The 17,991-nt window shown below is 43.7% G+C and overlaps 1 protein-coding gene across 1 annotated transcript in view; it reads right to left on the bottom strand.

The window, feature by feature from the left end:
* The window catches only part of LOC147665962 (glycine N-phenylacetyltransferase-like), a 311,242-nt gene extending 309,167 nt beyond the window's left edge, over nt 1-2,075 (bottom strand). Inside the window, exon 1 of the mRNA XM_086949375.1 lies at nt 1,993-2,075. Within this exon, the coding sequence (XP_086805501.1) occupies nt 1,993-2,070 (78 nt within the window). The 5' untranslated portion in view covers nt 2,071-2,075. The remainder of the gene's footprint in view (nt 1-1,992) is intronic.
* Between the last annotated feature and the right edge of the window lie 15,916 nt (nt 2,076-17,991).

The raw sequence follows: 17,991 nt of genomic DNA on the forward strand, positions 1-17,991 counted from the left end.
TTAAGCCTAGCCGCTGGGAGCAGGGAGGACAGTTCACTATTTCAGCAACAAATACACTGACTCCAGTGCAGCCATAAACTCATTACACTTGAAACAGCACAAAGTTGGACTGGCTGTTTGAAGCACCTGGTCCGCCTTTGTCTGTTAAGGTGAAAATGCAGACTGCATCTGTAGGGTAACAGAAAGCCACCTGCAGGTGTCCTCAGTGAGTGACTACATCTGCCTGCAGAGAGATGCCTGGGGTGTGCCTGGGACCCACTTTGTCCTTTTTAGATGGATATCCAGAGGGGGAACACTGACTGTGTGCCACCTCCAAGTGCCGCACAGCTAGTGTGCCTCCTGATGGCTCTTTTGCCTCTGTGCTTATCTCTGTATATATCACATGTGTGTCTCTGCGTGCGCCTGTGTGTCTAAGTCAGCACTGGGGCAAAGTGCTTCCTCATTTGCATGGAACAACGCTACAATGAAAATGATTGAACACCCCCTTAAGATTCTGGTCGCATGGCTGCGTTGCAGAAGGCATCAAACAAGGGGTATGCAGCCCCTTTAAAATCAGTCTGCCACAGGAATGCAGAAAGCCCTTTACACCCCCATGTCCTGGCTCTTAATGTGTGATGCCCCATGGATACTTTGGATTAAGTAAGTGGCAGCAAATGCTTGACTGGCTCCTTCTGTAATACATATCCTGCCAATGCTACATGTGCGCCAGCGCTAATTCAAAGCTGCATTCCCTCATTTGCATGGAGTGTGGTTATTGTATCTGTGCTGGATTATAAATGAAGGAATAGAGACAAAGGAGCACTGACTATATGCCAGATTGAAATGGTGTACAGTCAGTGGTGCCTTCCCCTTCTGCAGACCACCCTTTGAAAGTAATGCATGTGGTCCATCAGTTTTAATTCACTGACAGAAAAAATGACCTTCTAGGAGATAATTGTCTGCTGTAAATGTACATGCAAATGACGTGTATTTAACATGAGAATTGTGTTGCTATTCAAGAAATTGCATTTTTGAGGTTCTGAAATCTGAAACTGATTTAACTGATAACCTACAGCAATGTGTCAACATATAAGGAAATATACATTTCAGTTGATGGGTCCGATTCACAGAAGTAACTTAAGACAAAATCCTAAACTTACTACTTTTGGTATTCACAGAAGTTAGGATTTTGTCTTAAGACAGACTTAAGACAGACTTAAGCAGACTTAAGTTAGGATTCTGTCTTAAGTCTGTCTTAAGCCTGTCTTAAGACAAACTTAAGACAAAATCCTAACTTCTGTGAATACCAAAAGTAGTAAGTTTAGGATTTTGTCTTAAGTTAGTTCTGTGAATCGGGCCCTAAATTTATGTCTCTACTTTATACTTAATCAGATTTTATCTTAATTCTCTGGTAAGCAGTATATCTCAATTCTTTTATCCATCAAACCTCATTTAGTGAAGTCTAATTAGAATTGCCAGTTATTCCTTATGAAATACCTTGGCACTGAACTTTCTACGACTCTTCTCAGTTGCAGTGACTTTTAGAGTGACTTTAAGAGAAAGTAAACAGGGAAAGATTTATTTACTAGCCATTACTTACTCTTTCTTAAGACCATCGTCAGGTAAAATAGAGAGCTTTGAGGGGCTAAGCATGGGATTAACCTTATCTTCTCATTAGGGGTAAAAAGTCATCAAAGTCACTCCTGCTAACCCATTGAATTTGTGTGCATCAACATCATTACCTCCTCTCTTGACTGTGTCACTTATTTCAGCTATACCATCTCCTCCTGGCTTTCCTGTAGAGCCTCTATGAACATGATTTCAGCTTGTTGTATTTTTCTACAAGACATTATTTCCCTTTTCACCAGCTCAGGCTAGATTCTTTACATCTGCCTAAAATCTTCTTCATGGTCTCCTTGCACTCTACTAGCTCTTATCTGTTACTTTACTTGACTAGTCAGTGCTGGTTAAATGGTGAAGCAGAAAAAAAGAATGAATAGTTTCTTGCCTTACACTCATAGACTCAGGAACACTTTGTGCAAGAAGGTCCTCTAGCTTCTTTCGATCCTCAGAGTGCTCTAAAGCTAGCATCTTGAATCTGAAAAAAAGATTATAAAGATCACTAGAGACCAAAGTAAATAACTCTTTCATTTTATTCTCAGACCAGTCCACAACGTGAGTAATCAGAGACACAGAAAAGTTTAAAATGTTTATTTTAATGCCATGCTCTAAGATGCAGTAGGTTTGCTAACATAAGCAGGCATATGATTAAAAATAATATGATCAGCATTGTTACAATTCCATAAAACAAAAAGGGAGAAATCATGTTCTAATGATAGTAGAAACAGGTCATATAGTGCCTTGTGAAACACCCTCACCTTCTAGGAACTAGGTCTTATAATAATAGAAGGGCTCTTAGGCTTGAAGGGGGAATCAATTCCTCCAAGATCAGCAGTGGTGAATCATATCACCAGATCAGTACAGCTCTCTGTTCACTGGAAAAGGTTTCTCTTCAAGTGCCCAAATCATGCATGCAGTGCAATATTAAAGGTACTAGAATTTCAGTTAGCTGCAGCTGTGTTCATGTTGTGTATACAGCGTGGGGCGATCAACCTGAATAACAGCATACATTGTTATGGTGACCTTGAAGGTTTCAGCACACAGTGTACAGACTAAGGTCGCAATGTAAGTCTAGGGATGTTAAAACAAGCCGTTCTCATGCGAAGAAACCAAGCAGTGTAACTTACAACAACACTTATATGTAGTGTTGTGTGCAACAGCTGCAAAGTGGCAAAATGGCGTTTAAACTTCTAATAAGCTTATGCTAACATAGCAATGCGTGGAAGCAGGGCCCTGTCTTCACTACACCCTCCCCTGATCGGAACACATACAAGGAGGGAGGCAATTTTAGGAACGCAGTGTTCAAGTTTGAGTGAGACAAGATCAAGTTCAAAAATCGCCGAACTGGATAATTGGAAGTAATAAGTTCATAGTAGTAAGGAAAGATTTAAAAAAACAATGAGGGGCAGTTTACAGCCCATCATGAAAATGGAAAAAAAGAAAAAATCTTTCTTGAGTACAGTACGCGTTGAAGCTAGACATATGTCAGTTCAATCCATTAGCCTATAGGCACAGTACATTGCAACTGCCTCCAAGAGGAAGTCATTGTTATCATCAGAAAATAGTACAGCCATCCAATTTAATAACATGAAGGAACATACATGTTCTTTGATAGCTGGAACCTCTAGCACCATCAGAGGACAACCTGGGTGTTCTTTGATATAACTGAGTGCCAGGAAGTCATGTGTAGAGCACATATATTACAATTTCCTAGGACTCCATTAGCCGCCACACAGGCCATAGTCCCGATACCAGAACAGTCCAACTCATGAGCTACTAAGGAACTCATCAGCAGGGTCGGACTGAGAACAGAAACCGGCCCTGGCAAACTGCTCCGCTGGCCCTCCCTGGGGTCAGGGGAAGTGCAGCTGAGCAGTTTGCGACGGCCGGTTTTGGCCGATTTTGTTACCGGGGGCCGACATTGCCCACCCCGGTAACAAAAACGGCCCCCAAGTGGCCCAAAACCGGCCCCCGCCCTAGCGGCCTACCGGGGAAACGCCCCGGTGCCCGCTATGGCCAGTCCAGCCCTGCTCATCAGTCGATCATAATCCGTGTCAGGAGACAACGTATTGCAAAGACACAAATCCAGAGCCCATTCAAAACAGCAATCCAGGCGATGGAAAACAGGTTGCACGTATGCAAAGTACGAATACCGGAAGGATAATCCATATGCTACACTTAAGGTGGCGAGAGGTAGCGTTCCATAGTATTCAAGGTTCCGGTTGCAAAGTTGGAACAGCCGGAGCATGCTGTCTTGTGACACAGACTGTGCAGCCATTTCCGAGCAAGCCAATCAACAGAAGTACACTGGCAGCCAGGGCGAGAATTAATGGTAAACCGTCGAAGATGCTGGAAAAAATAGAATGAAAAAATGACGATAGCACTCCAAATATAGGGACCCATTAGAATGGCGGGCGGATTGCCCCCACCAGGCTGGCGGTAGACACCGCCGGCCTGGCGGGGGCAATCCGCCCGCCATCTGGACTGAAATGACCCACACCACATTAGGATGGCTGGGGGGTCAGCGGCGGACAGAAAGACCGTCCGCCTCTTTTCCGCCCCGGTCGCCTTGTGGCCGGGGCGGAAAAGGTTTAATATGGTGGCGGTGTCTATTAGACACCACCAGCCATATTATGATGGGCCAAAACAGATGCCTTTCCGTGGCGGCGATGCGTTTTCAAAACTGGGATCCACCCTATCCTGTGTATAGCCAGGGGCCAGACCCTTAAAACGATGTTGGCACTTTTTGCCATAATAACCAACTTTGAGGATCCAAGCTGGAAATATTAAAGGAGGAATTTATTATTAGGGCCCGCAATTCATCCAGGGACTTATCGGGGTGATTGTACCATGTAGGGTATTCCCCCAATTCAGGAATGGAATGGGTATTTAATTTTTTAGATGCAGCCAATCCAAAGTAAGTAGTTTGTGAAATAGTCTAACTCAAAAACAACATGTGGTTCGGGATGAGACATGCACAATGCAAAGCTTCAGCGCCCTGCACTTGCCAGCTTTTAGAACCCCAACAAACTTAAGATCAATAGTATCTTTCCACAGCTCATAGCCCCCTAGAGCTAATTGATTGATAAAGGTCTTTGAATGCAGTAATTTAGTGTGGGTGAGTCTAACTTTGGAAGAGGACTTAGCAGTCATCTTTTTTTATCCTAGACTTAGCAGTCATCTTAAAATAAAAGGCGCCAGGATTGTATTGAATAAAATCAGTCAAACAAGTAAACTTATTTAAAAGAGTTTTGGAGCTGCCTTCAATGGGAGCCGGACACTGTTCTCCTAACAACAAAAAGAACCGGGGGTCTATAACGGAGCTTCAAGTACTCCGAGCTGCTGCAAAACTCCTACATAAGTAAGTTAGGAGCTAATAGAGCTATATAAGTCTCTATATCAGAATGTGTGCCAGGACAAACCTGTCGAAGGACCTACTGAGATTGTTGGTAAGACCCGTACAGAGATGTGTTGGATTCCCATCAAATAGGTATGTAGATCAAGTGTTCTCATTTGGTCATCCAAAAATGGGGTGGTATGTCTCTTGATCAATGAGACCCATCCATCGCCCTTACTCAATTGGGTCGCACCATCAATCGCTAAGGTACCCATGAACAAATGATAAAGATGGGATCGAGTGCAGTGCAAAAATCAAAAGATGTGTGAGTTAAAAACAAGGGGTAAAAGGATCAATAGGTGAAAAACTCTAATGTAATTTGTCCTTTCCCTCAAACAAACAAGAACAATGCAGAGGAAGCAGTCTAAACATATAACTGCATTTACAAGGCCAACATGTTTCAGCCGGTAGGGACAAGATCCCATGGCTTTCTTCAGGGCCAGAGTTCTAATCATTAGCTACTGCATACATAAAGTGAACGTAACGACAATCTGTAAAGGATATACATAAATAGTCCAAAATCGTGTTCCTCTGTACCAAACGGTGTCTCTTACATCTGTTAACAAGAAACAAGAAATAAATTGTAGTAAGTCCTATCAAAACAGGAAAGACCTGGCACTGGCTTCTACTAAGTAAGCCAATTAATTTTACTAATGTTACTCACCTGAATAGTACAGGGAGTGTACCTCACCTCTCCTGGAACCCAGCTCAGGAAAAAGGAGGCCCCGCTCTGTGAAGGCAACGAAGGAGTAATGAACGGAAGGGTGGACAGTACTACTCTATCTCTCCCTCCAATACATAATATAGCCCCTATAACAGTCAAGTTTCACAGAGCCACAAAAAATCCTAAGGGTGGAATAAGTCACAGAGCCCATAAAAGTCCCAGGTTCCCAAGATCCATCACTTAATGTAAAAAGCTTTCCTCTAAATATGAGTGTCCTCAATAGGATGGAGCTAAACTGTAGCAGGTTTAGATCTGGGCTAGCAAAAGTTTGACAGACCAAGCCTGGTCTCATATCCCAGAAACATAGGTGAACCAGTCTATGCCACCCCAAAAGAAAAAAGGCCAAAAATAAATCCTAATGAGCCACTAACCTGTCCGGCGTTGTCTCATTGCAGGACCCGAGCTTCGTGGGAGGCAAAAATGGCTGCCCACAGGAAGCTTATAAAGGAGATAGGGGCGGAGCATCACGTACACTCGCGGGATTCGATTGAACTACAGAGTGATGTCACAATCCACTGTGTTGTAGTTCACCCAAGAACTACAAGATGACATCATTACGGCCATCTTTGTAGTTTAAATTAGGTCAAAAATAAAGGTGCTTTATTTGACCATAGCGCAAGTGTTTGCAAGCGCGAAATAGTCGACCGAGCTGATGTCTATTTATAAAGATCCATCAAAGTGGTCTCTGATAATGATCCCCAAATGAACCCAAAGAAAGGTAGCCAATGGTGGGAAGGGGGGAGGAAGAGGAGGGGGACTGAATCAACCGCCCCTCACTTCAAAGACTGAAGTGGTAGAGGGCTGTCAAAACAGTACAATATCGTGCTGTGCCTGCCATATCAGAATAATGATGTTGCTTGTTAGTTCAAACTCACATATAGGCAAACAGTGTGCCAAGGTACATCTGTAGAGAGCCCTAAAGGACCAAAGTGAAGGTGGGTGACCCTAGACTCAAAGGAAACTGAACCTAATACCTCCCCAGAAGATTCAGTGGTGCAGACACTGTTCCCACTTTGTATAATTAACCACATTTCTAAACGTATTTGCATTATGCGGAAAATGATTGCCATAGTGTTGGTAGCAGAATAAGTCTGCATAATTAGCTGAGTCTAAATACAAATCTTCAGCATCAAAAGCAAAAGCATCAAAAGCAGCATAATATTTCAAATAAGAAAAAAGAGCCTCTTTGGCTTCAACATCCCAATCATCAGAGCGTATGTTTTGTTTTACAACATCCCCCATTGAAACACGAAGCACATTAGGGACATTTATAACCTCCAGAGGGCCATGTATCTGAAATTTAACAGCATCCCATACAATCCCATCTAATACATGCCAAGCTGTGATGTTGTCAAAAGTCTGGTCCCTCTTCATGATGTGGGACGAGGAGTGGGATACCAAATTTCCATCAATTAACCTAATTGTAGATCGTTCTTTAACATAATGTCCAATTATTAGGCGGACAAATACAACTTCTAATCCAATTGACATGAATAAAAAAATTGAAATAAGTACAAGGCAAGGGGTTATCAAAAAATGTGTTATAAACCAAACAGCAAAAATAGAAATTTTCGACGGGGACCTCGATGTGGTAGAGTCAGTATCAAATGAAAAGCGTGACTGGTCAACCGCACTTGTCTGCACATCAGGCAACGACACATCTGTATGATAAGTGTACTCAGTATCTTCATGGGGATCACCAACCTGTGAATTAAAAAAATGGATTAGAAACTGTATGCATCTCAATGGCAACGTCAGGCCTGATGGTGTTTGCCAGGGCCAAAACAGAATTTCTCAGCATTGCTGAACAAGATACCGCTGGAGTCCCTAAGAAGAATCGGCCACTCGCGTTAATTTGACATTGTCAATGGAGATGTACCTGTTATCCTTGCGACCAGCAAGTGGAGGTAAAATGACTGTTCTTGTACCCTGCAAGCCAAGCACAGGAGCTGGTGCACGATATGAGGGGCCAAACTCCTTCTTGTTCTCCACCTTCTCATGGACTAGGTCACCAACACTGGGTAGCCGGCCAACTACTGGAATCTGAACCGTAGCATCAGTTGTGGAGGGCAAATGTTCCTTTGCAAAACTGTCTCGAGTCTCTTGTAGGTTCTGTAATACAGCAGAATGATCGTCTATGTCAAAGGGTGTTGTCGACATCGCCATGTCTAGACCCTTAAGTCCGGCACAACATTTTTTATGCCAAACAGCATTTCATATGGGGTCGGCCCACCGAAAGACCTTCTAGGGAGAATATTAAGTGCACGTTGAACTCTATACAGATGGTTTAGCCTGTTCCTGCCAGTACCTAAAACCCTAGCTGTCAAGGATTGCTTTAAGTCACAGTTCATTCAATCCACAACGGAATTGCCCTCAGGCCTGTACGGAGATGAAAATTTGACCTGCACCCCCAAAGATCTAATGGCATCCTTGTACACCTTAAAGGCAAACCTTGGACCGTGGTCAGAATGAAGGGTGCCACAAGCAACAATTTTCACAAAGACATGCAAATCCCTTTTGACATTTCGAGCACCAGCACTACGTTGTGGCCAGAGCCAAATAAAGCATGTGCACAAATCTACTGCAACTAAGATGTACTTATATTCAGTATCTGAGGAGAAAGGACTGCAGTGATCTAAATAAACACACCCAAGTGTGTCTCAATTACACCCTGATATTCCAATTGTTCAAGGATTTCTGCATCTTCAGCTTTCTCTTCACGCCGCATGGGATATTGAGGTTGAGGCTGTGGCATAGACCGTAATGAAATCTCATGTCTGGGTGAAAGTTTGTCCCATCCACATTGAGTACTGTACAAAGCTGGTGCAAGCACCTTAGCCCACTCTTCTGCAAAATTATGTGCCTGCTCCTTCGGCACTGTGTGAGCGAAACTGGTGAGGATTACCTCCTTTCCTCTCGGAGTGGCCAAAAATAAAGGTGGGGGCCAGTCTGCCTCTGCTAACAAAATGTCATATGTAGAGGTCAGTTTCTCACAAAAAATCCCTATTATTGTACGTTTTAAGTCACCTTTAATGAAAAGAACTATGTCATATAGTCTATCAGGGGGAGCCACTCTAGTGTTAGCTGTTTCTACAGTGATGAACTTTTCAGTTGCTGTTGGATGTGGACTCAGTGCTTGCCTCACTACTGTAATCTCTGCTGTGCTGTTGAGCAGCGATAGCGCCCATGTCAGGTTCCGAAGCTGTGTTCTCACTATCTGTGGCATACCTTGCGATTAACGCAGCAACCTTCTTTTTCTGAAACTGAGGGTGTTGATGTTGAAAGTCATCCTGCTTACCTTTACCTTCCATCTGGCGGGGCTGCTCAGGACCCTGTGGGGCACCAGATGTTTCCTGCAAAGAACGAGGAGAACGTTGATCAGGAACCTGAAATAGATCAGGTGACTTAATACTCATGCGGTCACGCAAATCATATGTGCGCACAATAAATACAGGTATTGATGATGCAGGACGTGGCCCTTGTTTCTTTTGCTGCTTCCCCAGTTTTTTGGATTTCCAATTTTGTTTAGGAAAGATTGGGTGGTCGTCTTTATTCTCCTTTGCCGTCTGAGTTTGCGGTTGAGCTGCTATTTTAACAAAAGGCTTAACACCCAAACTACTGCGTCCAAAGGTCTTATAAGCCTCCGCAATAATTTTTGGTAACTGCTGGGGTTTATCGGCATCAGGGACATTGCGCAAAGCATTAGACACCTGAAAGGTTACCGCATCCCCACTAAAATTAGCAAGGACGAAATCGGAAACTACGTCATTCCCAATTCTATAGCCGCCTCTGGGCCATGTTGATCCTGAACACGCTTGATCAGGGAGGGCAGGACAGTCATAGACGGTGTGCTGCAGCACTTTGCATAGACTGCAGCAAATACTTGTCAGAATCCTGTGTTTCTCAACAGGAATCGTATTAGGAAGTTCTGCTTCTAGTTGGTCAAATTTCTTGGCAAGCCAAAAAGGCATTTCGTCCTTATCTTGGAGGCACTTGCCCAGAATCAAATTAACCATGATATGACTCATTTTTATCCTAGCCGGCCCAACTGGTTGTAACTCTGCTCCAGGTGCCCCACCTGGATGTTCTGGGAAACGTATTGTAAGCCCTGAGCACCCCTACAACAGAGGCATAAATGACTCTCAAGTCCGCAACAGGGACTGTAAGGTAACATGGGTGAGGAATAAACCCGGCCAAGACAGGCCAAGTGGCCCCAGGAATAGGCAAGGGACCCAAATGAACTGCACCCATGGGTTGGGGAAGGGCGCCATTTAACCAAACATGATGCTGCCAAGCTGAAATGGAAACCTCCTGTATTCTATATGGTGTATACACATACACAGCAGGCACGGCCAAGTGAGTGTAAGCATAGAACGTACCATCATCTGCAGTCACTGAAGGATAGGGAACCCATGAGTAGAAATGCTCAAATGGGTGTGCAGCATCGGCACTCATCACAAAGAGAACCGCCATTCCTTCAGTGCATACCCCAAAAGCCATCAAGTGATTGCGAAGGGGTACCCGACTATGCGGGGCGATATCAACATCACCCATGAGGACACCTTTAAGAAAAAACTATCTAAATGAATTATAACACAAACGGGTAGTAAGTCAAAATACGAACCTTTTTAAAATATCAAGCTTGAATGAACCTATAATCTATCCATATAGGTAGGTTAGTCTGTCACTACTGTCAACCGGAAATAGGAGTGAGGGTGTCGTGAACGGATATACGCACTACTCGAGAGTCTCAAATATAAGACCAAGCTTTAGGTGCGCCATGTTGAACCCGTCCTGGCTTTTCCCGTTGAGATAGCCCCTAACGGGCATCCCCAAGGTGAAAGCCAGGCATCCCGCCGCAGGGGGCCGTTGTGGAGATTAAGCAAGCTTAATGCCCAGAGTTGCAGAGTGTGAACCCATGATTAGGTCAGGCACCGAAGCGAGAATTATCGAGTCCGTGGACATTTGAGCTCAAGACCCTGCCGCGTCAGGAATTGAACCCTGGTCCCGGGTCTGACCTCTGCTTCAGGCTCTGCCTGCTCTAACCAGTGAGCCACACTTCTCCACGAAGGAATGAAGGCTGTCGCCGACTGGATGAAGACCAGCCGTCTGAAGCTGAACTCGGACAATACGGAGGTCCTCATCCTCGGCTCCAACAGTTCAGCCTGGGACGACTCCGGGTGGCCAACGGCACTGGGAGCAGCCCCGACCAAGCATACAACCTGGGAATCAACCTCGACTCAACGCTCTCAATGACCAAGCAGGTCAATGCCGTCTCCTCCTCCTGCTTCAACACCCTCCGCATGCTCTGCAAGATCTACAGATGGATCCCGAGAGATATAAGAAAGACAGTCACCCAGACCCTCGTCAGCAGCAGACTCGACTACGGAAATGCCCTCTACGCGGGAGCCCTGACCAAGCACATCAACCGACTACAACGTATCCAAAACGCCTCGGCATGACTGATCCTCAACGTACTATGCCACCACCACATCAACCCCCACCTGAGGAACCTGCACTGGCCCCCGTCAGCAAGAGGATATCCTCCAACCTCCTCATCCACGCACACAAGGCACTCCAAAAGACCGGCCCAGCCTACCTCAACAGACGGTTCTCGTCGCCACCGTCCCGCACAACCACCGGCAGGAAATCCTTCTGCCACCTCGCCGTCAAGACATGGAACACCCTCCCACTTAGCCTATGAAAAACCCAAGACCTTCTGACCTTTCAGGAGGATGCTCTAGACCTGTGTGTTCGATCAGTAGCGCCCCACCCCAGCGCCTTGAGACACTTGTGGGTATGTAGTGCGCTTTACAAATGACTGATTGATTGATTGATTGGGTTATTTGGTATTAGTTTTGTTTTTTAAGTTTGTTTAGTGGTAGTATATGTCAATTCATTCTGTTCTGTAATGCAGTAGGCCATACTATAGTTTTGTAGTAATAGTTTACCATTTTAAACATTGTTCTGTGTTCTACTATGTTTATAGAGAAGTACTGTAATATGTATTTTGTATTTGGTATGCAGATATTTTGTGAGGGTGGATTTGTCATTCTTTATTTCAGGTTCAGAAATTGGAGTACATTGTTTGGTGGAGTTTTTATTATTTCAAAGGAAATTTTTGGTTACCGTGGACCAGTGTTTATTTTTAATTTGTAATATTTTACGGTTCCTAATGACTGTGGCCTCTGGTAGCGTGAAAAAAAGCAGTCAGGCTTAATAGGTAATGTGTAAAATATTTATGAATCATTCCAAACTGTACCAAAGTGAAAACACAACACAAAAAAAATCCCACACCAATTTAACAAAATAAAGTACATTTTAATCAATTATTTGACACCAAGATGACATAAATCCAATCAGTGGAATCAGAGTTATACATTTTCAAAGATTTTAGTTCAATATAGCACCTAAAAGATGAAAGCATGGACATCTAATTGCACAAACCGGAGCAAAGTTGGAAGTCATTGCTTATTGCAATGAAGCAAAGATACACAAAGTGGATTGGTTCAGGGTCTCCATATACCTTCTGAATTTTGAGAACAAATTTTTGAGAGGGAAAAGTTCAGGGGGCCACAGCAACTGGTGGTTCCCGAGGAAGAGGCCTCATCATCGGGGATGCACTGGATGATGTTGCACAGAAGACTTCAATGTTTAGACTTAGGGCCTGATTACTAGTTTGGTGGTAAGGGAACCGCCATTGAAACAGCATGGGAAACCCCACTGCCTCGTTGGCGGTCTGCCTGTTGTATTATGATGTTGACGGTTTGCAGAATGAAAGACCACCAAAGCACCACTACCATCACCTGCCATTCGCTGACACTCTTGACGGCGGTAGGGGGAAAGCAGCTGTCAGAGGGTGGTACAGACAAGTTCTCTGCATACTCACATATTTCCTTTCCTTCCTTTTTTTTTTTTCCTCATTTGCCTTTTCGCTGCCCATAACTCAACCTGACCACACTGGGCTTTCCACCTCATTTACTGGTTGTAGAGGAGGGGGCGAGACAGCACTCTTAAGAATAGAAACTCTCATACGGGGCAGGCCCAACACAATTGAAGGAGTCTACTTCCACAGCACATCAGTCCCTACCCCACATCTTCTCGGTAACAAGAAGACTTCGACCAGCCGAGGCAGGCTAAGGCTTAATCATTGGATTTATTCTTTATCATGACCAAAAAACAAAACCCTCCTGCCCTCACCCATAATGTGTCAAAAAAGGAGTCCAAAATGTATATCTCTTTTTCGTCTGTTTCGAAATATCAGGTTTCACTGAGTGTCTCATAGCATGTAGCCAGTCTGCTACTACAGGCGCAACCAAGGAGACCCACAATTTACAAATCTCTCTTTGTGCCAAAAGTACAGGGTAAAAAATAAGCTTAGCAGTGTCATGCGTGCCCTTACCTTGTAAGTCGAGTCTTCCAGATATAACTGACTCAGGGCTTACCTTGATCTGTAACCCAAGGGCATTCGACAGACAGCTACTCAGGGCCTCCCAGAATGCTTGAATCTTCGGACATAGCATGAACATATGCAGATCATCTTCATATCTGGGACACGCCACCATACTGCCTGAACCAAATTTAGAAAGGCTTCGCGGAGACCAGTACGCCCTGTGCAACGTGAAAAAATTATTCCTCCTTAAATTCGCAGGCTTAACTATTTTATAAAGCATTGTTACTTGCCATTGGTCTTCTGTAGCGATCTCAGGCAAGCTGTCACTCCACAGGCACTCAGGTAACTTGAATGGGCTGACCTCCATTTCTAGCATCATCCAGTACGAAAGTGATATTTCTTTCTTGAATACAGCATTAGAGAAAAGCTTATCCTCAAACTCATTGTACAGACCAATTTGATCACCCGATGCCGCCGACCAGCTTTGAATCTGCAAATACTTAAATCTGGAGAAACAACAACCCCATACCTCCTCACAATCCCCCAGAGAACTAGATTTCTATCTGGAAGCAAGTACTTCCACATCTGCGGACCCATCTCCTTTAATGGCTGAGCCAACAAATCTCTGGACGAGAGTGGAGATCCCGGCGCGTCCCAAATCATAGCCATTTGGCTGTAAAGGGGAATTTTCAAAACTCTCCTAATTCTGAACCAGGTCTCTGCTATGTCTCTTAAAACCTTTAACCTGACCTTTTTAAAACATTTCGGATCAGAAAATGTATGCATAAAATCTTTTTCATTACATTGCATTGCTTCAAACATTTTCCCAATCACCGTATTTGTCGGAATATCCAACAACATCCTGCTGTTTTTCAATAAAAAAGCCCATGAATAGTATTGTAAATCCAGAGCCTCTGAACTTCCTTTAACAAGTCTTCTCCTGAGCTTCTTCCAAGATAGGTGCGGTCCTTTTGATGCCCACAAAAAAGTGCTAATCTCACTTTGCAAGCTTGCAAACCAATCCCCCTTAAACATCAGGGGGATTGTTTCAAATAAAAAAGTTAACTTGGGCAACAGCATCATTTTAACCAAGATTGTCTGACCAAATATTGTGAGTGGCAAATGTGACCACCCTCGTAGCCTGGCACTCCTTTTTGAGCTTAATAAAATTAACCTTGGTGAGGTCTGCAATATTCTTCGTTATCCTACCTCCGATAGACCTCACCTAATTTTTACATATAATACCCTCAGTGTTTATATTCTAGGCCATAACTTCTGTTTTTTCTTTGTTGATATCATAGCCTGAAACACACCGAACTCTTTAGTTAAGTCTAGAAGAGAGGTCATACATTTTTGTAGATTGGGAGTATGAATGATTATATATAGTCTGCATATAATCCAATCTTCCTGGGCCAGCCCTCAAACTCAAAAGGTAGAATATCCTCAACGGACCTTATCTTGCGTGCTAGAGGCTCAATGTATATATCAAATAAAAGTGGTGAGAATGAACACCCTTGTCTAGTGCCTCGCATAATCAACACTGGCTGAGTTAGTGTCCCATTAACCAATAACCTAGAGGTAGGAGCTTGATATATTGCTGAAAGAGCTTTACTGAAATATACTCCCAGATTAAGATGCTTTACTTATGCTTCCTGGTAGGCCCAATTTACACGGTCAAACACCTTGGCAGCATCCAATGCGATAACCGCCAAAGGAAGATCATGAGCAGACGCACATCTATAGCACCAATGAGGGAGAAGGTTAACTCTTTCAAATATCTCCCCCTAATGAACCCTTCTGGTCTTCATGAACTATTTGTGGCATAACAACATTCAGCCTATCTGCCATTATTTTAGCAAAAAACGTATAGTCGGTGTTAATCAATGAGATAGGCCTGTATGATTCCACAGACTTGGGGGACTTCCCTGACTTTATTATTAATGAGATGTTAGCCTCATTCCAAGAAGGAGGCAGGGACGCATCACCCAAAAATATCCCATTAAATAGTTGACAAATATTTGGTGATACTATCCCGGCCAGTGATTTGTAAACTTCGGCAGGAAGACCATCTGGCCCAGGAGCCTTACCTCTCTTCGCCCCACTAATGACCTTCTCAACCTCAAGCTTAGTAATCTCCTGGTTCAAAACCTCGTTGAGCTCATCCGATATAGGGTCTAACAATGTCACCCAGCTTTGCACAGACTTTTCTTCCACTACCAGGTCCTCCTTATACACTTCCCCAAAATAATCATAAAATGAAGCAGCTATCCCTTTATTGTCTGTAATCATCAGACCCGTCTCCTCAGACTTAACCCCTTTAATCAGATTTCGAACCTGATCACTCTTTCTTTTCCACGCTAACAGCTTACTACAGCCCTCACCTAATTCAAAATGAGCCAGCTGGCTCGACTCCCACTTCTCCTTAACTCTATTCCTCAGTAGTCCCACTACTTCTGTCTTTAAATCCGCAAGATCTTGAAGGGGCTTTTCATTAGAATCACTACTACTGATATTTACCATACCCACCTCTAGATTACATATCCTCTTCTCAAGGGCTGTAATCCTTCATAATGGAGTCTCCTTTTTTTTGCCGCCAAAGCTCCAAATCTCCCCCATAGAAACGGTTTGTAAGTGTCCCAAACAATCTCTATCCTGGCTGATCCCTGATTCTTTTCAAATAATAACTTAGTCTCCTCCTTCAGAACCTCCACAGCATCACAATCAGAGAGTATTGTGCAATCTAATCTCCAGACTGAACCCGAAGTGCCCTCCCCTATTGTCATGTGGAGTATTATAGCTGAGTGAGCTCCAACATGGCCCACCTGAACTACAGAATGAACCAACCCCCTAGAAAGCAGAAAGTAGTCAATTCAGGATTTGTGGTTATATTTTTTATTATGGAAAGTAAATCCTAGCTTCTGTCTAAAACTATGTCTCCAGATGTTGCATAGACCAAACTGGGAAAATCAATAACCTAACCCTATTAGACATTTTAGGGTTCACCACTGCTCTACTCCCTTCAGAACGATCTAATCTATGATCCAATACTGTATTAAAATCACCTGCCATGATGATCTGTCCCGGAAAATTCAGTAATTCACTAGCCACATCATCTAAAGGTTCTATATCATCCTGATTTGGACCATAGTAACCCACTAGAATAAGAACCTGCTCACATACCTTTAACTTAACAATCAGCCACCTACCTCCTACACTGGCCGCTTTTCCCTCGACCGAGATATTTAGACCATGCTTAATTAAAACTGTGACCCCTTTTGTCACAGCTGTCCGGGGCGTATAAATGGCATGAGCTAACCACCTCTGAGCCAAAAACAGCTTCTTACTCTCCTCCCCTGTTAAATGAGTCTCTTGTAGAATTATTATCTGGGCCTTAGAGTCCTTCAGATAGTTCAGAATCAGATCCCTTCTTTTTTTCACACGCATTCTATTTACATTCCAAGATAGAATTCTCAACTCTCGAGAACTACCCCCACTCACCCCAGACATAAAAATCGACTTTCTCACACCCATCCTTCCACTGACAGCAAAAAAACTCCTGAGGAATTTTCCCTATTTTCCTTTCCCTGTCCCACTCCCCACCCCACCCCAAAAGCAACCTAGACTCCACCCCCTTCCTGGAAAACCCATCCAAATTACCCTTGGCTATTAAGCCCTATGGGTGCTTCTAGACGACCGGAATTGTTAGAAAACCTTACAACTTAAACAAATAACTAATGTACACGTATGGATTCATAAACCAAAATATAGGAGCAAAAACATTACCTGATTATATATCCCCTGATTGACACTGTTTCAAAAAATTATCGACCTACTCAATGAAGCAAAAAGAGTGCATTTTATTATTCCACATAACTTTTAACATCAACGGGAACTTCAATTGGACCGAAGCCACCAACTTCCTCAACAGCTAAATCCTTTTGCCAAGCTCCCATTGTCTGCTAGCAGTAACAGGCGATAGATCCAACCTAACCTCCACCTTTACACCATCTACTTCAATTGTTTTTTTCTTAAGGGCACTAGCCAGGAGTTTTTCTTTTAAAGTGTCTGACATAAAATTAATCAGAATTCTCTTAGGTTTAGCCCGATTCGGGTTCAGCCTGAAGGGATCACAATCCACTCTCTGAATATCCCTAGATATCTCCTCCTCTGTCTCCTCCAACTGTAGCTCGCTCTTTAATAACTGCACTATATAGTTCTTTATATATGTTCCTTCTTTGCCCTCTGGAAGTTTCAAGATTTTCAAGTTATTCCTTCTCTGCATGTTTTCCAACTTCTCTACCCTTTCCTCGTATTCCCTCTCTTTAACCTTAACTGCCTCTAGCTCCTTTCGATTCTCCATCACTTCCTGTCTGAGATCCTTAACGTCCACCTCTAATGCGACTGTACAGCTGCTTAGATCATCCATCATTCTCTATTACAAACCACAAGCCGCCCTAATACTTTCCTGGTTTGACTCAGAGGTTTCGAATCTTTTATGCATCTCCAAATTACATTTTTTAAGCAAAGAAATAATAGACACGTCACTACTCTCTTGTTCCACTTCTGTCGCTGTCGCTGACAGCTGGATCGCCTGATCTGGCTGCATTCCCTCTGGATCCAGTGTGCTTGGACTCCCTGAGGGGACAGTACTGAGCCCAGGACCACTTACTTTGGGGGCAGAACCTGCTGCAATACAGTTAAATTCATCTCATCCTGAACTTTTGAAACTTCAACAACATCCTCCATCTCCAGTGATAGGACTTGGAAGGGGTTAGGACTTAAGTGAATAGACCAATCAACAAAATCTATGTCGGGTACTACACCCAGACCGTTCCCAGCAACAGCCAGAGTAGACTCCCGCCCAGGTTACCCTGTCTG

The sequence above is a fragment of the Lissotriton vulgaris genome, unplaced genomic scaffold (genome assembly GCF_964263255.1).
Source record: "Lissotriton vulgaris unplaced genomic scaffold, aLisVul1.2 SCAFFOLD_1176, whole genome shotgun sequence".
Taxonomy (NCBI): domain Eukaryota; kingdom Metazoa; phylum Chordata; class Amphibia; order Caudata; family Salamandridae; genus Lissotriton; species Lissotriton vulgaris.